A 24,823-nucleotide genomic window follows, 5' to 3' on the forward strand; every position below is an offset into this window, starting at 1 on the left:
TTGCAGAACTCACCTCTTTCTCGGTATCCCTGGATATACAGGTCCACTGGTTTTCCTTTACACTGTATGCCCAGAAGTCAGCCAGGTCCTGAGTTCCATCCCAGCCACCAAACAAATAAACAGTTTCTATTTAAAAAAAAAGAACATGTTAATTCTAAGAACAGAATGCCTTTAACAGGCTAATACCTACAAGACACGGACTATCAGAAGGGAAATTGAAACTGGTTCTTGCTTAAAGCACCGCTCCCCTTCGAATGGAACCAGTCACCACGACAAAGGAACATGCTTTGGTTTAGTAATGGAAATTTTTCAGATTGACACACAGCCAACTTTCAAGGAGTCATTTCCTATTTCTACATATACGTAAGAGGCAATCAAATCCACAGCTTTCTGATTAAAATTCAAGACAGACAACTGAACAATATTTAACATTTTGGATACTGTGCATTTCAGTATCAATGACAGCTCATCTTACCCCCATTTGGTGCAAGATCTATAGATTAGGAAGACTCCTGAGATAGCAGCAGCAAAGCTTTTCTGTTTAGTCCATCCCTAACAATGGAAAACTTTAACTATAAAATCCTCTTCAAGGGAAATGTCTTGCATAAAGTAAAATACCCAATGCTGCAAAAGCAGTAAGTAGAAGAGCTACAGATCTAAGTCATTGTATCAGGTCCATCTTTAGGGCCTGTTACCTTACACCCACAACTGCTCCATGCAGAGCAAGTTCAAAGGTTTCTCAGACTTGCTGATAAAACTAGATGATGCCTCTGAACATGACAAGCGTTCAAGGAAGAAGTCTGTGTTCTGACATGGGGAGATAACTAAGTTTCTCCTGTTACAGAAACATCACTACCTGGTCTCAAATGTTAAAAATACTTCATTTTTAGACTGCATTAGAACACAACGCAAAGCCAAGTCCAAGAAGAACAAGCCAGACAGGACTTGCAGAGCCTTGAAAAACTCCTTTAAAATCCACAAGCCAGTTCTATTATGGAGGTAATGACCAATTTTTAATCCAACACCAATTAAAGAGCAGAGTTAGAAGTGCGATTATAAAATGGGAATAGTCCCTGACCCTTACCTACCATCAGGATAGTGGTCATCACCATGGAAAGGTTACCCTGGTTCATTAACTTTAATTACCCTTCCTCCTGGACTCAGGGCTCCCAGTGTTCCCTGCAAAGAGCAGGTCCCTTTGTGCACATAAATTCTCACAGCTCACAAAACCCACATTACCACAACAGCTTCATTGATAGCCGAGAAAAATAAAAGATTTGGCACCAGCTAAATATCCTACTGGGGCCTCGCCAAAACGTCATGCCTGCCTGTAAAGGCTTTGTTGTCTCAGATGAAATTTAATAGCAAACCTGAATGAATCTGATGAAAACTCAGATTTTTGAAAGTTACCTAGAATCAAGCTGACAGGATTAAATGGCATGTAAGCACTGAAAGAGGGCTACAGTCATACAGCTAGTGCAAACTGTGAGCATCCCCAGGGTCCGAGTGCAACCACGATAACACAAGAGCACATGAACAGCGTGCCAAACATTTTTCATCTTGATGTAAAACTGTAGCTCGGGTGAAAGGCTCCATCACTATCTAGACTCAGGATGACTACCTTTAAGTCTCATGACTTGCTACAGAAACACACATTTTTATAGGAAGTCTGTCTATTTTTAAAGGAACATTTTTTAGTGCATAAATGCATCTACTGCTGGTAACACCACAAAAATAATTTTTCATAGTTCTAAAGTCTGCAATTATTCTCCCATGGTATAAGGAAAAATCAGTAGTTTGGTGGTTTTGATGGGGGCAGGGGGGTGTTTGTTTGGCTGTAGGCTGTCAGGTTTTTGTGTTGTTGTTGTTGTTTGTAAAGTCAACCTTTACTCTGTTCTCCAACCAGTATCACACCTTCTGCTCTACCTGTCAATTCAGATTTTGTGGGGAGGGTTATTTTTCCACCCTGTGCAGAGACCCACCAGGACAGACTCAGGATGTATGCCCAGCACTCCCCAAATACCTCAACTATCAGCAAACAGTCCAAGAAGAGGGCAAACACAAGGAAGAGACCACAAACTTCCAGGCAGCAGAAGCAGAGAAGCTTGAGGGGAGCACGGCAGTCTCACATCAATCTATTACTCTTTAGCAGCACTAGGGAACTGAAGATGCAAGCAGACCATCTTGCTCTGGAAGAGGGAAGGATTATTCCTTTGTATCCGAGCAATATGTAACGCAGCAATACTGATGCTGCTTTATTAAAGCAAGTCTCTATGCTGCTTTAGGGACAGAGCAGCAGAATTTTCAAACCTACCTGCAAGGCAACAAGAAAAACATGAAAGCGGTTATATTTACCCAGAGCTTTTACCAGCTGCATTTAAGAAGTCAAATTTCTCCTACAGCATCTTAACCTTGCCTCTTCTACGTTTATTTTTGAACAAAAATTCAACACGTTCAATTAAATATGTTCTGTGAATATTTCTAAACTGCTTGCTCAGACAAAAATGTTTCTATAATGTCTGAATTCTTTTCTTCCCTTACTCTCCGGAAGCACAGAAGGTGCCAGAGTACTCCTCAGTTTATTAGAGAACATAAGTTTCCAAAAAATAACACATTTCCTGTCAACCTCTCCGTAAGTTCTGTTTCTTCAGAAGCGTGTGCAAAGCAGCCTTCTCCAATCTCTGCTAAATACCAAAAATCCTGGGGTAGTGGCAGTCAAGGTTCACGTAAATCCTCCAAGTCAGCTTTTCTAGCTTCTGTTTGCTTCATCTTCTCTGTGGGGTGAAATCCGTGGTGGGACTCTGGTACAGCGGGTCTTCCTCATCCGACCAAGATGTTACATGGCAAATTGCTGAAGCCAGGCTGATAAAAGATGCTTGGGATGTCAGAGCTTCCCTGTTTTTATCGTCTAAGCAATAGGCACCACAATGAATGTTTTCCAATCCTGGCAACATATTTAACTATACACTTTGGCCAAATGTTATAAAAGATACTTCGGATGTCTGAGCTTCCCTGTTTTTACCATCTAATAAATAGGCACAATGAATGTTTTCCAATCCTGGCAACATATTTAACTATACACTTTGGCCAAATGTTATTTCCATGGCTCTGCTAGAACAGCTGTCTATGGAATATGAAAATTATGGAACTAAAACACCTCTGCAAATCATCCGGTCCCCCAGTCATCTCCTGAGCCCCCGACAGCAGGGCTAGCTTCAGCAACAGACCAGGCTGCACAAGGCAAGTATTGTAACTCCAAACACCTGTAACTCCAAAATACAATTAATATGATTTGTTTTCGGAGTATCTCCAAAAACATGTATTTCAGACTGCCTGGAACCCTGCTCCAATGACCGATCTTCTTTATGATTTCCCCCACCCCACCCCCAAAATACTTAACTGGAATGTCCCTTGCTGCAATGTGCCCATTGCCTTTCAACCTAACCCTCTGAACCCCCCCAAAATGAGCCTGGCTAGTTCCCATGCTCTCCAACCAGCGGGTTGAAGACAGCTCTAAGATCCTCCCATGTGCCTTTTCTTCTGAAGCTGAAGAAAACCAGCTCACTAAGCATCTGCTCATACATCACGTGCTCCAGCCTGTGACCACCTTGGTGGCCCTCCACTGGGCCCACTTTCAGACTGTCACCATCCTTACTGCACCAGAGAGCCCAGAGTGGGCAAAGTACTCCAGATGTTCCTCTCTCTGGTACTTGAGGTCACATCATCCCTCCCCTTAACCTCCTGGTCCTACTTCTGCTAATACGGCCTAGCAGGAGGTCGGCCTTCACTGCCATGAGGGCACACTGCTGATGCACACACAGCTGTCTACCACCTTGCAAATCTTCTTTCCATGCAGTCAGTTGCCAGCCTGTATTACTGCACACAGCTGTTACATCCCAGGTTCAAGACTCTGCATTTATCTTGGCTGAACCTCACAACGTTCTCCCCACAGCCTTTCAGGTTCCCTTTGACTCACAGCCCTTTTCTCCAGTTCATCAGCCACTGCCCTCCCAATATGCTACCACCCCAAACTTGTGAAGGCATGTTTGAGAATCAGTGTCCCCAGAAATAAGAACCAATTGTCTCTGAAGTTAAAAAAAAGAATTCTAGGTGTAAGATACTACAAAAGCCTTCTACAAAAGGACATCACTTCTGCATGTAGTAACCACAGATTTATTTATCTGCAAGTAGCACCGTCCACTTTGCGAGGAGCCCTTGAGAGCACAACGCTAAAGCTAGACTTTACATCTTCATAGAATCACAGAATGGTTTGGGTTGGAAGGGACCTTAAAGACCATCCAGTTTCAACCCCCCTGCCATGGGCAGGGACACCATACACTAGACCAGGTTGCTCCAAGCTTCATCCAGCCTGGCCTTGGACACTTCCAGGGATGGGGCATCCACAGCCTCTCTGGGCAACCTGTCCCGGTGCCTCCCCACCCTCTCCAGGAAGAATTTCTTCCTGATGTCCAATCTAAATTTCCCTGCTTTCATTTTAAACCCATTACCCCTTGTCCTATCACTACAGGCCTTTGCAAAAAACCCCCCTCCAGCTTTCTTGTAGGCCCCCTTCAGGTACTGGAAGGCTGTTTTTCTTGAAGTATCACACCACTCAGCTTCTAAATCACAGTTCAGTGGAGACAGCAGCTGAATCTAAGATTTTGCAGGCTCAGGCTGGTCTGGGTAGTCATCCAGTCTTTCTCTCAAATGTGAAAGCACCATGAAGTTGAGAACCTCCAGGATTCAGCAGCTGTTTGTGTTTCAGAGCTTAGAAGCCATCTGTGTTTTGTTTCAGAGATCTTTTCATCTTGTACACAAGTCCTGTCTTTAAATATCTTGTGGATAGCCGTGTTTTCCTCAGGCAAAACAGCATCCTTCATGTTTGCTGCTCTCACTTTCCATGCCACTTCTGAACCAGTCTCGTCATGGCCACTGTGTTCCCCACATATACCACTGGCAGACTGTGCCCACCGCTCTGCATCTCCCAGTGTTCCCAACCTACGGATTTGTCTTCACCTATCTAACAGAATGAAGTAAGCAGAATTCCTTCCTGTGAAAGGGAAAGCAATGTACAACCCAAATTACAGAGTAGTTTCACTTCAGTGAGCGAACAGAGGTAACACATCAATAAAGGCCATTTCACTAATATTTTCCTTCACAAAATGTTACACTTGCCAAAAAGAAGAGAAATGCAGACAAAAAAGAGATTATCCTGGTTGTTCAGCTATTATTTATAGAACAGGCTCATCAGAAAACTTCAGAAGGCTATCTAAATGAAATTAAAATGTTTAAATAAACAGGATATCGCTTTTCTTAAGAGTGATTTCTATATTGTCTGTAATTCTGTTACCAAAATAAATTCTATGGCTTTATGAACTACACCATCATTAACATAAAACTGTGCCTGCCCTAAAAGAGCAGAGATCAATTCCACCTTATCTATGAAATTATACACTAAAACTCCAAAACACAGTACACATGTTCCTCTAGAGTACCAGTGTCATTCCTTAAAACTTGTCTTGGCACTCAACTTACCAACTCCCATTTCCTTCCAGAATAAATACTGATATTTCAAAATGCATGCTGAATTTGAATTATAAAAAGGCCTGAGAGGGCATAATCAAAGTTACATCAATCAAGGTACCAGTGCTAGATGCCTACATCCTCGTCCAAAACCGCATTAGGACCTAATGCATCTGGGAAGAGAGTACTGTATACAAAGCTGTGTTTTACTGCTTGTGTATTTCACCAGGGCCTACATAAATAGCAGTACAGTTTTTCATGACCGACATTCAGCGCACTTACACTATGTTCTTGTGTAGTTTTAGGGTTGTTTTCATTTGGTGTTTTGGGGATATACTTGCATGGTTTTAATCTATGCACCTGGGCTGTGACTACCCAAATACTTCCCCTTCCTTGGAGAACAGTGTAGAAAACTCTCCAGCCACCCATATGGAGAGCTCTGTAAGACATGCACCTTGCAGGGAAAAGCAGAAATAACACAGGCCTTCTGTTTTCATTTACAGTTTAAAGCTTTAAAGTATGTAACAGCTGTTTCCAAGTATAACCAGGAATGGCTCTTAGTAAGTGTTTCTGCATATGCATACCAAAAACAACTTCCTAATTCCGCCATCCAGAGTCATTCCAGTCTAAGCGTTAATATGATGAAAAGCGTGAAAGACATTGCGAGAATCATTAACTCCGTAATATTTTTTAAATATAGGAAGATATTAGGCTGCGTTCTCAATTCTGTATCCCAAAATGCCTACACTTTGATTCCCAACTGCTTCAAGTGTTTCAAAGCACAAAAGACAACTACACTTATTCTAAGACAGCTGCAGCAGGTATTAAGAGCATGAACATCAGATGGAAATGAGCTACAGTACACCTTCCTGGTAGCCAGCAGAGATGCCAGAACTGCTCTTACAATTCCTTCCAGCCTACCCTAACTGGAAGATAAAACATGCTAAAAGGCAGTTTAGACCAAGTTAAACTGTGTTTTACCTGAAACTTAGAGCATCAACAGTGTCTTAGTGACTCAACGCACCATCAGTAACTCGTCATCTGGCTCAGCTGCTTTCTAACCTGTATTTGCACATCGTAACACTAACCCATGTGCATCCAGCAGGCTCTGTAACATTACAAAACTTACTAAAAGTAAACTTATTTTTGTAGCGAGTTAGTATTTCCTTGAGGTTCAAAAGCAGTACCTTTACAGTTCAGTTATAGCTACAGCAGGTCTGGACAGTGATAAAAATTTGCTTCCAACACTTCTATGTGATAGGGAACTTCAGAACCCCCTTATGATTTTGGTGTTTCTCTGCATTTCTAGATTAACGTTGAAGAAATATTAATTTTTTTTTTTTAAAGGACCTCACCCTCTAATAAGGGGTGCAAAGTGAGCTTTTTTCTTCAGTTGTCAAAGACTCCTGAAAAAAAAAACCAAACAGCTCAACAAGTGTGTGGGTAAGGAAGGGAGAACTTAGAAGGAAAGAGTATGCCGCTGCTCCCTTTTCCATTAACGCTAGATTTGCTCAAGGTTAGCCAGGAGCTTTACAGCTCCAGGCTGTAAAACATCCTAACATAACTGGCTAAATTCCCAGAGTCTCATTAAACACTACCTATATTCAAAAGGAAAACTCAAGCAATCCGCAACAGATGGTTTTAAGAATAACAGCACCAAGAACCTCCCCCCCAGCCTGCTCACGAGCCAAATTAAATGGCAAAAGTGATAATCTCAAACATTTAGGCTTTTATAAGCCTCAGTGGGCCTGGAAGCAAAACTATACAACTTCCCAAATATCCTACAGAGAAACTTTCTGGAGGTATCCCACCACTGGAGAGAGCTGCAGCAAGAAAGGACTGGGGTGACAAAGGGAGATCCAGTTCTCCCACACTGGGACGGGAGGTGCTCTCCAGCCTGTTTTGTACAAGTGAAAAAAAAAGAACATTGATGCTTTTTACTGCCTTGTTAAAGCAGAGTGCAAACTTTAGTCAAAGGCAGAGATAAACTTACTAGGACTTAAGAAAACCAAGAGGAATGGAAACGAAGACTCACACTACCATAAACACATGGTCAGGAGGTCTAAAGGACGATCGTGTCCAAGTTGGGAAGCCTGATGTTTCTCCAGAGCGCCTGTGCGACAGTCACTGCCTACTTACTCGCGAGGCCACTAGGGAGCGTGCCCAGCTTCCTTTGGAGGCAAGCTCCTGCAGCCTTGTATTCTAACGACTCTCAAACCCCTTCAACCAAAAATTTTAAAAAGTTTGCTTTCATGCGCAAAATAACTCACGTGTTTCCTCTAGAGCAGTAACTAAGCTCTGAGTAAAAACCAAAGACGGCAGCTCCTGCTGTATTTGTGCTTGTTCACCGTGACTTGGCAAATTACTCTTGAAGGCACTGTCACGTGCTTCGCTCCCTGTCCCTATGACCACAACAGACACGGTCACAGCACAGTTTTGGCCAACCACCCTCAGTGCCGCCCTATACAGCCTCTCTGCTACCTGCGACCCCAGTCTCATTTTCCTTTCCTAAGGCCAGTTCTGTTACTCCTACAAATCATTTGCTTAGCAGAGACGCAGGCAGATGCATTCCCACGTCAGCAAGGAATGATGTACCACAGAAATTTGATTAAATAAAAACAAGACAAAAATACAGAAAATTATGGACTACAACCATCATCTGAACTGGTACTTATGGCCCCAACCCTTTCTTTTCTCCACAGGCTCTTTGAAACAGAGGCTGAACTGTTCTTTAATATGCTACAGGGAACATTTTTGTAAACAACTACTAACAAACTGTATTTCACAGGCCTTTCTGGCACACTGTGGAAGTTAGAAGCCGCTCCGACCAAAAGACAAAGAACGTTTCAGCACATAAGATCCACTGCTTGAGCACTATTCCAAAGAGCATAGTATGTAGCAGATAAGGGAAATAATCATCCCTGGTTTCTGTTCTCCTGTCTAAACTCCTGCTCAAAGGGGATAGGAGGGACAAAAAATTAAACACCATTGTTCTTGGTTTCTTAGTTAAGATGATGACTAATGCGTAACAGAGCTAATAAGGAAGAAAGGGGGTGGGAAAGGCAGTTGGAATGTAGTTCCAGAGAGAAAACAGAGTATTTAATCCAACTACTAAAAACACACAAATTTACCTCCAAACCTCAAGTTAAAACAATCTCCAAAGAAAAACACATTTGCATATTAATCTGAAAAACCACCTGATTAAATAATTAAGTTAGTAAATGTAGCAACTACTCACCTGTCTGAACATCTATAACCATCTGATGGCCACCTCTCATCCCTGGTCGGCTGTCTTCCCCATCACCTTTAAAAAAAGAGGGAGGGAAGAGTTTTCCATTACAAGATTTTTAAACCAAAGACAGATACAACCTCTCTTTGGCCTAATGACTATATAGAAGCAGAGAAACTTACTAACTCACCGTTCTTGAAACCTTAGCACAACACTTTTTCCAGGTAGTATTCTTCCGTGCGTTACAAGACAGTAGAGAGTTTTACACTAAATTACCTGGTGACTGATATGACAGACAGCTGAAGCGAATACAGTACTCTACCGCAATTCTGAGCGCCTTGCAAATGAGCCTGAGAGCTCCTGAAGCATGAAGATCCACACAAACGAGGGCTGAGCTAGCTTCGCAGCTCTCTGACAGTGAGAGCGCAGACAACCTTTTGTTCCCCTTCCATCTCCCCTCATCTGAGAGCTGTCTGAAGGCTGAGCAGTGAGAGCAGGTACTCAAATGACAGGGCCATGTGCCCAAGGGATGGAAGCAAAGAGGTAATGGTATAGATATAGCAAGGCTAGCTTGGCACCAATTACTTATTCTTGTATGTAAGGGAATTCTAGCTGTCCAACTAAAGCAGGTTTCTAACTGTTTTGGATTCCTTAAGTATTCAGGACAGGTGACATTTATGGGAAGCAACGTTAGAAAGATAACCTGCATTCTGCTGGAAGAGAAATCTGCCTGTCGTGACAGATAATATAGATAACTCTTCCCAAGCAGTTTGGGTACAGTGCACCACGTTTAACAGTTGTCACCCTGAATCCTACAGTTGCTGTATGACAGCGATCTTTGTACTCTGCAGTCAAGGCTGCCACTCCGAACACTCCTCTCAAGGCAGAAAGTCATGGAAAAAGATTCTGCAGCCTAGATTCACTGTATAACAGACCAAGACTTCAAAAGGTGCATCTCAAATTTAAAATATTCCCTGCAAAGATAATATATTTATTAACCAGTCTTCGCTGTACATCCCAGTTGACTCCATGCGCTAAATCCAGTCGTACAGGTGACTGCCCTCATGCTTAACCTACATTCTGAGACTTCTTTCCAAACTGATTAGCTATCCTTCAAGTTACAGCTAGTGTTCTGTAGTGCTCCTTACTCAACCAGAAACCAGGTTGCCTTTCACTGACTTTGCAGACAAATTCACGTTTTCCACAGATGAAAACATTCCCCAGAACAACTGTCTGAGAGGCAGCCTTCTTATATCAGTTTCTTTCTCAATATCCTCAAAGGGACAAGTCAGAATGGCGGTACGAGAGTCATATCTTAAGAAATGGCCTTACCTTTCGTGCTTTTGGGGATGATCTGCCCCCAGCGAGGTTTGTATTCCTGCAAAAAAAATAGGCCATCTGCAAAACAAAGATTTTGCTGTATAAAATGTTTATGCTTCCATTGTACACAGGTAACTTCAGCCTAACTCAATACCAATGCTACTCCAAAGCCTTCATTTTAAGTAAATTGTCTATATGTCAATTAGTTTGTTAAACTTGCTAATGAACTAAATGTGTAAGCACTAAAATAAAAGCAATACTCTTTACTAGATCAATCAAGAATTACCCAGTTTCCCTGCCAGGTCATGCCAATTGTCTGTAATTGTGTGGTGTATTTAATTAAGAATAGAATCCCTCCCCCTTATTTAAGCAAAAGGAAAGTTGCCAGTGCATGTAAAAATCAACGGTTTTAGTACACGTTAAGCTAAAACTAGGTCAGGCAGCATCTCTGGAGCTTCATCTAAGAAGGAAGAAAAGCAGATAGTTTAAATGCTATGATATGGGACAATTAAGTACTGGATAAAACCCAAAATAATAGTTTACATGCTCTTCAAAGAGTTAGGCAAGAGGAAAAACAGAAGACACATTAGGTCACTGGCCAGATATGCCAACCACAGCAGTTCTGTAAGACGCACCAACTCCAGCACTCTTGTGCCTTCCTCTCTCCTCCCATACACCTACCACATCCCACCTCTTCAGCATCCAGAGGTCAGACTGATAACGTGTAACCAGAATTAGGGACTACCACACACGTTAATTTTTTGAAGTGATGCTTAACACCCACGCTTTCCTGGACCGCTCTCCAGTCTGGGAAAAGCTTAGCAATTGTTAGAGGAACTTGCTAGTATTGTTCTTCAAAGGTCTCCTCTGAAAAACCTACCTTACCTCCCACAGGCACAGACTGCTAATGGTCAGTCTCTTGACCCCCCGCTCACCTGGCTATATCCCACCCACCACCTCAAGACACAAGCTCGTCATGACAGGCGTTTATTCTACATCTATGCATTACCTGAAAACAAAAAGGGGGTTCAGACACCCGGTTTACATCACAAGTACAGTGACAAATACCACAGGCACTGTGGATTCAAATGGTAGATTTACACCGTTGGTACTGAAACAGTACATTGCCCATACACCGCTCACACGTAGGATGCATTCAGCGGTCCTTAACCACGTCACACCCAACAGCTCTGCTCTTTGGGACAATGGCACCTGGCAAACTTGCTAAGGAATTAGTTTTACATTCCCCAGCAGAGAAATGAAAAATGAAATTACTAAGTTGCATCTAGTACTTCTTAGTTTTTCTGACCCAAGTAACTGTGGCACTGAGGTAAGAATTTAACAGATTATGAATGGCTCCATTTATTTACAGAAAATCCCTTGATAGGCATACAGACACAAAAGAATAAGCCTTACTGCACACATCCATATTTATTTACGAAAAGGTAGGAATCTTTGTTAAGCACAACACAACGTTCAGAGAATATTGTAAAGCGTTTCCTGGCATCCTGTAGTTTGTCATGACTGAAATCTAGGTTTTAATTAAAACCAAAGCCAGCAAGTACTTCCTGGGAGATGATGAATACTCTGTTTAGAGACCATCTAATAGGAAAATAAGGGCACTCAAGAGCTCCTGAAAGGTGCTGAATTTGGTCTTAAAATACAAAACTGCTTTTAACTTCCACAAACTCAGCTCCGTGAGTTTTTCAAATTAAATACTCTGAGGGCAGGGTAGAATTTTCTTGCACCTGTCTTAGAGCCAAAAACATCAGCTCTCTCCTAGCATTAGGTAATTGAGGAGAGCCAAAAGTTTGCTCAGTGTCAGGTAGAAAAGTGGTTTATTTTGGTTAGGACTAGAGCTTCTAACTCCCCCTTCTTCAGCATTTATGAAGCTGAGGCAAGACATAAGAGGCTTTAAAACTGAGATTTCATGAACTCTGATTCAGAAAAGCTCACTTCCAACAGAACAAAGGCATGTGCTGTAAGAAATCCCATACTGACTCAGGCAGATTTTTCTAGCCACAATCCTAGACAGAATTCCAGCCTTTTGGTTATCGTTAGAGCATTCGGTCTTCAAGACAGAATGCAAAACCGTATTTATCCCTATGGCAGCCAATAGATAATTGGACATAAATAGCTCAAGAGGATGAATTACACCACATACGATCTGAAAGGGTGATTTAACCTCTCTCCCATGCTCAACACCCACAGGCTGCACTTGTCAAGATATGACACTTCTCCCCTACTGTGCCTTCAGCCTCTTTTAATAATGCTTCTTGTCTTCCATGGGACACTGGTTTGGAAATACTCCAGCTTGCTTCCCAGAAATGTTTCTTTCTGCTGGGAGCAGTTCCACATTCATTCTACTTGCACTGCAAACCAGCAGCAGCTTGTTTTGAAGGCTGAATCACCACCTGTCTGACACCACAAGGGGAAAAAAAAAAAAGGAGGATTTCTAGGTGGATTCTGGATCTGATACCAGACCTAATCTAGCACACTTCTTACATTTCTTGCCAGGATAGCACTACTGACCAAAAGGTCTCCAAAGCTTCTGCAAGGCACTAAAAATCAGATCTAGGCCTGCTCAGGTTTTTCAGCTGTTTCCAATGAATCAGTAGTTTAAAAAAGATTTCAGGGATCCTGTAGGAAAAATAAAAAATGTGTTAAGTGCAAATTTTTAAAGGAAGTCTTTTCCTTTGATCCGGAGGCCTCTCATTGCAATGTCCATGTTTACTCTCTAAAATTACAGCCCAAACCAGTACTTTTATTTTGTACCATTTTCAAGCCCTCCGCAGAGAGCTGTGACGCATTTTGGATGTAACGTGAAGTTCACAGCGGTTGAAGCTCAGTAAATTCTACCTCCCTGATAACCGAAGCATTTATCAGCCAATTACAAGTTACCTAGAAAGGATTAGGACAAACACTGTGGACAAAAATATTTGACTTGCTGAAGCCAATCAGGAACAAGTGAAAGTTGTATTAAGTTTCTTTTAGGACAATACACTTCTCTAGACAGGATTAAAGTCTATTCACCTTACTGCCAATGGCCACAAAAAAAAAAAAAAGCAGCTGCATTTAGCTCACTATTTCTGGGTGTTTGACTTCAGTTTAAGATTTTTCTTGAATAAAAAACATACTCAAAACACCTAAACAGGTTAAGGTTTTCATAGTCACAAAAATCCTTCCAAAGAAAAGCTGAAGCAGAAAACAAACATGACACCAGATCAAAATTCAGTCAATACTTGACAATTCCGTCAAGACGCGGGAGCAACAATGAGACACATGAATTTTTCCAGCCTTGAAGCTGCAATATCCTCTCACATTTCCTTCTTAAGAAGAAAAACGAAACAGGATACAGGGTTGGCTCTCAAATCCCTGCAAGATATGCTGCTTCTGTGCAAGCCCTACCATCCACTGACTATTCTGGATCCCTAGCAAGCCTCTGCCCTCCACGTAACCCAGTACTACAGAGCAGCAAGCCAGCCTTCATACTTTGTCAGAACCTCGTGCAAACGTATTTGATGGTAAAATTACTGCAGACATGTCTGTCTAGAGCTTCCAGGACAACACAACCAATCCAGCGCATCCCGAGTTGGCGACATTTGAGCCCACAGGCTGTGCATCACAACTTCTTGTTCATCATACGGTGACGACTTGTCAACAGATAAACACGTAACACATACTGACACGAGAACTGCCAGAAGGAACACCTCGGTCCCCAGAATACTAATAGGAAATGAGCAGATCTTCAATCCATTTCAAGCAGCTTTCCATGTCTACAGTAGCTGCAAACACATCAACTAAGTAATTTGCACTCTGCATACTCTCTGTAGGAATATTAAGCAGATTTTTTTCTCGAATAATATAGGCTGTCTGAAAGCTATAGGAATGAATCCAAATGTGAAGCATTTGAACCAAGTCTGTGAACCAGCTGAGATTTAGGGAACCTTTTTTTTTTTTTGAGAGAGAGAGAGAGAGAGAGGAAGTCAGGCAGCTGCCAGAGTTTCCATTTGCCCATTTTCGAAGTGTAATGCACAAGTCAAAAGAATCTGCGGGAAAAGTGTGGCTGCCTGCCACCGAACTCTCAAAAGAAATCATCTGGTGATGTGAGGTGGAAGACAGCGTTCATCATTAGCAATGCAAAAGAACAGGAGTTAGCTCTGCTAGCACTAATTCTTGACCACCTACTCTTTTTCTACATGACTAAGCCTATGGAAATAGCCTGAGAGATGCATCGCATTTCACATTTAAATACCTACCACTGCAAATATTAGCCTCTACAGAAGATATTTTCGTGTGCAGTATCTCTGTCAACCTCATGGCACTTCTGTTTGTTCCTTTAAGGCAATGAACTTTCAGATTAGCAAGAGGTCAGAAGTTCACATATTCATGTCCAGTCTGTTACAGAACAGTTCGCTCTTTGAACGATTTCAGGGATAATTTAAGGATCTGTATATCTCAATTAACTCTACACTTCAACTACACTATGTGGACTATGCACAAGATGCAAGTTAATCTGCTTTTATTTGGAAAAACACCACATCACAGAGGAGTTCAGTCGTAAGAACACCCACACCTTAGAGACTAAGCAGCAAGCTATGGAGGCTTCACAACAAAGCTGCTAAGAAAATGGTAAAATGCTGGGTGCAAACAAGCTTCTTTCAAACAGGAGCCTGAGAGAGATGCAGAACTGAGTAAAGACAGGTAACTGTGGAGGATCACAGGGAGCAGATGGCAGCAATACAACAGGAGAACACACTGAAGGCTGAAAACATCTATTGCCACCCCAGCAAGAAGGATCCTGCTGTTAAATACCATCTACATTCTACAACTGGACATGACCATAGTAACGTACAACTCTGGACAATCCATCCCAGCTGCAGTTCCAGGGTTTTTGTGGCCATCAGAAGAGGTTTGTCCTGTCCTCTCCCCCATCGTAGCCCTGACCTGGTTTGCCGCACGGCAGCACAAGCACCAGCGCCAGTGAGCGAGAGGCCAGGGGACACACTGTCCTGAGCAAGGGCGGGATTGACCCAGTTAGTAAAAACCCACAGTTGTGTCAGCTTAAAGCAAATATGGGATACAGCCTCAGGGTCTCAGGATAGGTAGCACTTCTCTCCGAAGGGTGCTGGGAGGTGACAGAGCTTTAAATGGGTACAAAAGCTGAAGACAGCATAAAGAATTGCAGAAAGATGGGGGAAGGAAGGTTAATGTATTCAAAGACAAGCAAAATCATTAAGGATGAGCAACGGAGCAATGGGAGATGCGTACACTGACATTTAACTTCAGCTAGCCAGGTGCCCGATTAAAAGGAAGCAATATAAGCATCCTCATGCATGTTATTCTGTCCCTCGGAAGCAGTGACAAAACATAATGATACTACTTGAAGACTTCCCTACTAAGTTATCCACAGCCTGTTACCAGAAATACTTGCTGGAACAAAAAAGGACTGATAAAACAAGCTACAGCATATTTCTCTGATTTGCTTCGGCAATGCTGAGTTCCCCGTGATTACAAAAAACAGGGAAGCAGGATAACTTGACATCATCTGACAAGAAGGAAGTGCTCATTTGTCAGGCAGCACAATACAAGCCCTACAGTTCTCTACCAGGAAAGTCCTTTGCCAGTACTTCCACACCTGGAGAAGCTGAGCACTGCAGACAGCAACCCCACTCTCAACATACACGGGGAAACAGAAACACCACCTCAGCTAAAGTCCTAGATGAATGCAGTATGCTAATATCAAGTAGTAAAAGAAATTAACATATAACAGCTCAAAAAAAATGAGGCCACAAATATTCACTTCATTAGTGCCTAAGAAAAAAAAAGGTCATTTTTGAGGGAACATTTTCAGCACATTCTAGACTCCTAGTGAAATTCCATTCAAGAAATAGTTTCTACTACAGCCTGCAATGAAGTGGAAAGGGGACAGCCTCTAGGCACTGACGAGATTAAGCCACAGCCAAGACCAATGCATTGATAAAAATCATGGCCAGCAGCACACAACACTCCTCTGGCTCTCAGCAGACCTTGCCTCATATTGGTGGGCTCATCAGCTCCCCCCAGGCACCCGTGCCTTTGAGAAACACTGCAAAGACAGTAACAGCCAGCTACAGCTCTCAGCTGCTTTTTCATCCTGCCCTTAAGATTCAGAAAGAAGCTGCCAGTTGCAAAATGCCCCTGCATTGCAGGAAGCTGTTCCTGCTCCCATCCCAGCCAACAACGCTATGTTGTCTCAGGAGGGCAGGCAACACTCAGGAGGACGAGGATGAATGCCGGCAATTCTCAGTCTCAACGCTTGTAGCTGCTCAGGGAGCTCAGCACAGGGCAGAGCTCAGCTGTTCTATCTATACAGTCGAGAAACCTTGAGCCAAAACCCATAAAAAGCCATTTACTGCAATTTTTTTATGACCCGTTGCAGTAAGTTCTCTAACACCGTGCTTAGTTGAACAGCTTATTCACAAAGACGACTGGATTTTCACAGAAAAGAAACTTTGATTTTGAAGCCATCATTTCTATCATATCCATAGCAGCATTTCAACTCCAGTGGTACATGCCACACTGACGGAGTCAAGGTATGCTAGCATCTATCCAAAAGGTCTTACAAAATTAGTGATTATCCCAGAATTAGAGAAACACATCTCCGGTGCCAGATACCCACGAAATCGGTCCACTAAGCCCCTAACTCTACTGGCATCAGCCACCAGGTTCCCATCTTGTACCAATACAAGTTTCCCATAAAGATTGACAGTACGTAGTCCAAAAGCACTAAACCCACACCCAAAAGCACCTCTGGTTTATCTCTTTGTGATCCACTGCACAGGTCTTGGAGACCCTTCAGGACAGTAGCCCAACTCTTTCCGTATCCCGTCCTATCAACTCCCTCACTGTAGGAGTTGAGAGCTGTTTACACACAGTGCTTCTAAGCTGAAAGTTTCAAAGTAAAAAGTTCATAGTAGCTACACTGAAAATGGCTGCCAATGTCCTGCTCTGCAAGGTAAAACTGGCTCTGTCTCCAGTCACCGAGACTTCTACACCACTGTCCAAGGGCTATATCCTCATAAGCACAGAGAGCATTCCCATTCAAATGCATCTGAAAACTCCTGGTGAAACACCAACCATAAGGGAAGTGCTAACCAGAAACCAAGATACAGATCACCGCTGAGAAGTCAAGTTTTAGGCTTCCCTGTTCACCACTCCAGTGACTTCCCCGACAGTTAAACCCACCTTCAGCTTGCCAACCACTTACACGAAGAACTGAGTCTTACCCACCCAAGTGCACCACGCTGTCACCTTGGGGGGAATAACACCCAAAGCAGCAGTGATAAGAGGTTTCATGAATGAATTTTTAGCCTTTACCATAAGCATACTCACAAGTCCAAAAGCTGACAGTACACGACACGAGATACGAAGGAGCACATGGGCTAGGAGATTCTACTACTCAGTACACGAACATTCAAAGCAGTAACATTTCAGTGCTTTTTTTTAATATACCAGACCCCTCTGATTCTCTTACCATTCACAGCTTTTTCTATCAGTTCTTCACAAGCATCGAAGTCTCCCTTCAATACCAGTTTGTCATGCAGGTCTGTCAACATTGGGTGCTCCAGAGCAATCTTGGTTTTCTTCTGCAGGGACTCAAAAGCTTCCGTGTAGTTGTGCTGACGAAAATGCTTTAGGCAAAGGCGAATGGCTTCCTGTTCACGGTACTACTGGAACACAAGAAAACCTATGAGACATGTAGATTTTTCTTTTACCAGCACTGCTGGGAACTGCCTGTGAACCTGCCTGAAGACACAAGCAGGATCTTACTCACGCCACACGTAAATTGCTCACGAGCTTACAGAGGGACACTGTATGAAAGACATTACAAGCTGTGCAGGCATTTACTTCACAACAGTATAGAAATTATACAGCTTGGTATCACCCAATTTAATAAGCACACAAGAAGAGCGCTCAGTGTCCCAGATCTCTGGAGTGACCATTATTTCCCCCCCATCTGCTTGGCCCTGCTGTTGGAGGCCTACATGAAGTAGAGAGCAGGAAAAAGCCTTCACTATCAGCGTTACATAATTTGATTGTACGACTCTTACATAACAAAATAATTTAGAAGAGTAAGTAGGTCACAGCTCTAGAAGCAGAAGAAAAGAAAAAGCCACGAGAGCAAGAATATTTGCAATGACCACCGCTCCTGCAATGGGAAGGCAGAAGGCAGGGCTGACCCCAAATCCTGCGGGTTCGCCAGGGTTTCAGATCAATGGCAAACGAGGATTTACGTGCACGCCAAAGATTTACCGTCAAAAATACTCGCACGCATCTCGAAGTGGAACCCCTGCTTTCATATCGCAGCTGAGTCAAAGCTGCCCATTTCTCACTCAGCCATGGGAAGGGGTGAGAAGGGTGAGAGAAACGCACGCTGGGTCAAACATGCAGGCACAGAAACACGAGGAAATAGCAGATGCTGCGTAAGAGCTATAGCTTGTGCTGTTAGCCTACCAAATGATCCACTGTGTTTTCAAAGCTGCTAACAACATGCACAGGTATCAGATTTTTAAGTTGATAAGTAGCAGAACGACTTATTTTAAATAGACTTTTCAAACCTAAGTTCTAAGGAATTATTTCTTTAATGCCTATTTCCATCTTTAACACACATCTACTGTGGTAAAACGCAAAAGTAACTAAGCATCTACAGGACTGATCAAATTACAGACAAGAGATTTGATTCCTAAATGGACACCACTGCTAAAAGTGAGGTTTATGGTATGTAAATGAATAGAATCATTCTGAAAACCTGGAACTAGCACTGACATTCAACAAAAATTAGTGCTCTTGAAATAATGGCTCTATAGCAAGAATCTCAAACTCACACAGCTAAAAGGAAACACGGCCATGTGCTATATTTTTAGTTCTTAATCCGTCAGTATTTCACTGCTGCAAATAGCCAGAACCACGCGTTTTTAGAAAATCAGTTCCCAGCCCACATGAAAAAGGCCAAGGACATGTACCGATAAAAATGCAAGACTGTAGCAGAGGAATAGTAAAGCTAAACCAGAGTTTTACAGCACAACAAGAAAAAACTTTTTCTAAGAGATATGGAAGACACTGTCTTTGAGCAAATGTTCTTACACAAGTCAAGGCCAAAACCACATTGAATTCCTTGTTGCTCAAAGGGATAGCAAGCAAACGGATAGCTGCACAGTAGCAATAACCAGCTTCTGCCCTTTCAGCTTCTCTGGTTTAGGCATTAGATGAAGTCCTGACTCTGTGTATTTGCACCGAGCCTCTCATCATCATCACTGCTAAACATGTCTTAAAAACCACAAAATGACTGTTGGATGCACGTCGGCCACTTGATATAATACAAAAGTTTGTATTTAAGTGCTACCATAGTAGTATTTCAGAAGTTAAATGTAAAACTTTTCTTTTTTAATGCAAAAAGCTGTATAAAGAGTATATAAAAGGCTCCTTTTTAAATGCTGTCATATAGTTTAAAGAGATGACAACCCAAATAATAGCTCTAATCTGAAGCTGTAAATAATTCCTATGGTAAAAAACGTTAACAAGAGCATGAAACTCGGATATTAACACTGCCAAATACACTAGTAGCATTAAAAATATTTAAGTGTTAATTATTGAAATCAAAAGCGAGTCATCAATAAACTGCCGCTTCTTAGATGCTGAAGTACACCCACTCCAGCAAAAGGAAAGCAGTAAGGCTTTCAGGAGGCAGCAGGCTGAGCTGGACAGCAAGGAGAAAGCAGCACGGGGAACCGAGGAGCGTGCTTGCTGCATTGAGTCCTTACTGCGACACCCCCAGCTCACCCTCCCCATACAGGAAAAGAAGGTTTTGTTGGTTGAAGCACACACTACAAAAAGGATGGGCAACTTCACACAAAATCTTCTTCTCATCTGGCGTCTCCGGCAGTAAAGAACTATTAGATTTCAAAGCCTTTGAGACTTCCAAGAACACGCACTGAAAATATTCACACCGTCTCAAAGAACTGGAAGAAACAGGTCCACCTTTCTGCCTTGCCCCAAATATGGGGCAGAGATCCTCCTACGTGGATCCAGCAACAGTGGCCTCTCAGGACTGTGAGAGAGGAGAACATCAGTGAGACATGCACTCATCACCAAAAACTTGGCAACTGGTCCTAGCTGAGCCCAAACAACCATGACTAAGTCTCTGCGTTGCTGCTTTAGGGCTCTAAGCTTTAGAAGAACAATGCTGGCACCCCTTAAAGAAGCTGCCACTACATACATGCTGACCATGAAAAGTGTCGATTCCATGGGATAAGATGGAACAAAACAGATGCTGACATCGTCGGCAGATGGCTCCTGACCAAAAAAAATAAAAATCAGAGCTTCCTGGTTGCAGCAACTGGCCAAAAACACCAGACACACGACCATGTGCAGAGGCAGCAGAAAGAAGCAAAGCCATCAGGAGCCTTTACCAACTGGACTTCACAGAACTGGACACCCGTAATCAGTAGACTAACAACCACAACACCACTCTGGTCATAAAGCAGCTACAGACAACTTCCACTGTGACTGTTAGCACTGGTTTTAAATCCTCCGTGAAGAGGCTTGGGATGTTGGCATAAATGTGTATGAGCCAGACCGCATGGCCACAAGGTTCCTTTACCATACCGGCAGCACCGTAAACTGGTGAGGGAATCTCACCATGCACAGTCGTTATCCCCTTTTAAGTTTTTCCTTCTGGTAGCAGACATATGCTGCCCCACTACTCAGTCTTATTCAGCTGGGAAGCATGCCTTCTCTGCAGCACAATATGAATTTCATTAATTGTTCCAGAAGATCTGTGCATAAAAAGCAGCAAGAAAATGAATTCTGGTTGTCAGCGTGCGCTTCCCTCCCACAGGAGAGTCATCTGTTGTACTCAATTAAATACAGTTTATACAAATAATGTCTAGAACCCTTTGAACTTCCTGTCTATCAAAGTGACAAATGGCATAAATCATTTCATCTCACAGGCCAGTGGCATCAGCTCCCCTCTGTTCCAGAGTATTCAGCAGATAAGAGGGAAACATCAGAAGTGCAAGAAGCTGCAACAGGAAGGACGCCAACACGGATTCTCTTTACAACCAGCTCATTTCTATGCCCTGGAACAAAAGCTGCATTCGTAACCCAAAAGGCTCCAGGCTCACATGCAGCCCTACAGAAGGACTGGCATGGTAGAAGAATGACTAATCAAAAGGCAAGAAGAGGGAGAAACGGGATCTGGTTTTGTTGAGATTCATTTCTCTTCCAATAAAAATACTATTTTACTAATATTGTCCTCTTTGAGTCAGTGTTCCTTCCTTTCATGTTTTTCATGAGACATCCACCTAGCACGTGGCTTTTCTGTAGGTTGGTGGTGTGGGGTATGTTTTGTAGTAGTGGCCACTTTGGTGGCATTTTTGGGTTCGGTTTTGTTTGGGTTTTATTTTGTGGTTTTTTTGAGGGGAGTTGATTTTTTTTTTTAAGAGAACAAACAGATAAAATTCAAAAAGATTCACTTTGACTTTAAGTAAGCCATGTGGTTTGAGTTTTAACTATGCATGTTTGTTGTTTTAATAGCTGATATTCAAAGAATGGAAAGGTCACATAATTCCACTAAGAGAAGTTTCACAAGATTCTAAGACTCCAAATCTTCAGAGACAGGCATCTAAAATGCAGGCCTACCTTGCTGTACCAGTTGAGGCAGGGTTGGACCACATCTGGATCATCAATGCCATTAAGTTCAACATACCAGATACTAAAATTGAAGCTAGGTCCCCAGGATAAGAGTGGAACTGGAGAGGAAAAGGAAAAAAAGGGTGCATAAACATCAAACTACCACTGCATTTGTCTCATCAGGCTATACATACTACTACTTCAACAGAACACTTTTAAAGGTTACATAAAATTCAGTATTTCTGATTTGACATAAGTTTTAGTTTATTTAAGTAAGCTTAGAAAAATAACCAAATACGTCACATTCAAGTTGTCATTTACAGCAACCTGTGCCAAGCAACATTAACACAGCAGAGCACTGCAAAGCAGAAGCTTGCTTTAAGCAAAAGAGCAAAAATACTATCATTTAAAACAGCTCAAAGAGGCAACAAGCTTTGACATGGATGAGAATCACAAGCATACTAGCGACAGTGTTTGCTCCTCGCAGCACGTTTATTTCCACATTTGTCAGCAACAATCATCTTCCCTAATGATGAAGACAAGGAGCTCAAGTATCTTAAATCTTACATCTGCAAGTAGTGGAGGAGGGAGGAAGGGAGGGAACACTGTCAGTTTCCAATTTAAAAACCTGTCCTGGGTTTGGCTGGGATACAGTTAATTTGTTTCCCAGTAGCTGGGATCGCACTGTGTTTTGGATTTAGGATAAGAATAACACTGACAACACACTGATGTTTTAGTTGTTGCTAAGCAATGTTTACACTAAGTCAAGGACTTTTCACATTATCCTATCACCCTGCCAGTGAGGAGACTGGGGGTGCGCAAGAAGCTGGGAAGGGACACAGCCAGGACAGCTGACCCAAACTGGGCAAGGGGATATGCCATACCATATTACATCATGCTCAGCATATAAACCAGGGGGAAAGCTGGCTGGAAGCCTCTGTTCAGGAATCGGCTGGGCATCGGTCAAGCGAGTGGTGAAGAGCTGCACTCAGCACCACTTGCTTTTTATTATTCTTTTAGCATAACAATTATGCATAATAATTATTATGACAATAACAATCATCCCTTCCTTTTCTAGCTTATTAAACTGTTTTTATCTCAACCCACAAGCTGCCTGCCAGGTTAGGTTAAAACACAACAAAAGTATTTGTTTTCTTTAAAGCTGAAATCTGTACAGCTTTTTGGCTATTACTGTTTTATCTGCATATTAGAACAAACCTACATAAAATATTAAATGACCTGTGAAACACACCACGGCCCCTCACCTAAGGTTTCTCTACCACTCCCTGTTAACATCTATGGTCTATTGATATTTGACTGATCTAACTGACCTATCGATTAATCTTCAGGTTAGGACTTAGTTCTGCTTTTTGAAGCTACTCCACCTCCCAGAACACTTCTGGGTCAACTAACTCCTCAAAACCGCAGTGAAACCAAGAGGTTTCATTTCAAATACTTCTGTTTCCTTTTTAATTGACCGTAACTGATAAACAGGAAAAGATAGTATTAGTGATGAATGAGTAGTTACCAGCAACAGTATCGTGTCTGCTACTTCCTCCCTTCCACAGAAACTATTTTTGCCACAGAGAAATTGCTTCTTGTCTTCAAACCACTATGAAATAGCACTGAGATTAACTTGTTGAACTAATGGTTTTCTGACCTACTCCTTGAGCAAATAAAACCAAAATTTGTCCTGAAGTTGTTACTGAGCTTTTAAAGGTTCTTAAGTATTCATATTTCAAACAAGCTGATCTATTATTTTCTGCAATGCATTTAGGCACAAAGCATATGTTCAAGCACATGATTTTCTAAATTTTAAAGGGTGCTGCTACAACCTTATTGCTAAAAAGTCATGACAACTTCTGGGAGGAGTCATCAAGAGAAGATATTTTCAGAAAAGATCCAAAGAGACTTTGAGCATGCGATTCTTAACTGATTTAAATATCCCTAAGTGGGTACTTCGTATGTTACAGCTCTCAAGTCATCCTGTTCAAACATTTCTTTCTACTCAATTGTTCAGCATACAAAGCAAGATGCTTTCAGAGCAGTTCCTAGTAGGTATGTGTTTGTGGGGACAGGAGAGATATGAACTGGCCAGAAAAACCTAGTCACCCATCTTCTGTCCACACTGCATACAGTCAGCCCAAGAAACTTATTTCTTTCTTGGTTTTGTCCTCTGCACAAGATAAGCACTGCTAATATGGTACCCAAGTACACAGGTAAATTCAATTCCAGATATCCCACCTATTAAGGCAGCAGCCTGACAAAGTACCACAGATAAGGGTATTGATCTGTCTTCAGGCCTGAACACAAAGACCAAGCCCAAACTGAAGTTAAACTTCATATTTGCTCAGCTATAAAGAATCAAAATCTATCCATCAGCTTACGACACTGAAACACTGAACCAAACCACAGGCCACTTCAAATGGACCAAGACCATAAATTTCCTGATGGTGAACCTGAGGCCAATTTCATAACATTAGATTTACTGAGTGAAAAACCAAATCCACTCTTCAAATTACCACCTCTTCTCACCTCCTTCCAGAAAAAAAAGAGGTATCTCCCATTATTTCTTCTCAGCAGTTCTCCTCAGAACTTGTATGAGCTTCTCCCAGAGAAATTTAACAATTCACCCTCTTATTTTGGTAGCCGACTACAGCACAAAAGACTTTATCAGGATGTATGTAAGCATACTGGTTAGCTACCACCACAAGAGACGTGCTAAGCCATCAACTTGCTAACACTTCCCCTCCCCTCAGTTAACTCGGTTTAACAGTCCTGTTTACAAGAAGGAAAAAAACCCCACCAGAAATAGTGATTTTAACCATTTAACCATGATTTTCATGGTGCTATCATCTCTCTTAAGGAAAGCACCCACATTAATTTGTACAGAGAATGCAAAATAAATGTTTCCCCAGTGCTGCACAGGCAGAGAAAATTCAAGCTGATTCTTCTGCGACTACTCCAGAGGAGTAGGAAAAGAAACAAAGCAGAATGCTTGAAACTGATGTGATTTCCATTCCAGTTTGGAAGTTGTGTCCCCTGATGGATCATCTCCCTGTTTCTGAACATCTTCCC

The 24,823-nt window shown here is 42.2% G+C and overlaps 1 protein-coding gene across 1 annotated transcript in view; it reads right to left on the reverse strand.

Annotated features, from left to right (window-relative positions):
* The window catches only part of MKLN1 (muskelin 1, intracellular mediator containing kelch motifs), a gene marked incomplete at its 5' end in the record, with an annotated part of 83,817 nt that overhangs the window by 46,262 nt on the left and 12,732 nt on the right, over positions 1-24,823 (reverse strand). The window contains 5 exons of the mRNA XM_010161883.1: positions 14-126; positions 8,762-8,827; positions 10,085-10,150; positions 17,589-17,781; positions 21,755-21,864. Of these exons, the coding sequence (XP_010160185.1) occupies positions 14-126; positions 8,762-8,827; positions 10,085-10,150; positions 17,589-17,781; positions 21,755-21,864 (548 nt within the window). The remainder of the gene's footprint in view (positions 1-13; positions 127-8,761; positions 8,828-10,084; positions 10,151-17,588; positions 17,782-21,754; positions 21,865-24,823) is intronic.

Source organism: Eurypyga helias, unplaced genomic scaffold (genome assembly GCF_000690775.1).
Source record: "Eurypyga helias isolate BGI_N326 unplaced genomic scaffold, ASM69077v1 scaffold4892, whole genome shotgun sequence".
Classification (NCBI taxonomy): domain Eukaryota; kingdom Metazoa; phylum Chordata; class Aves; order Eurypygiformes; family Eurypygidae; genus Eurypyga; species Eurypyga helias.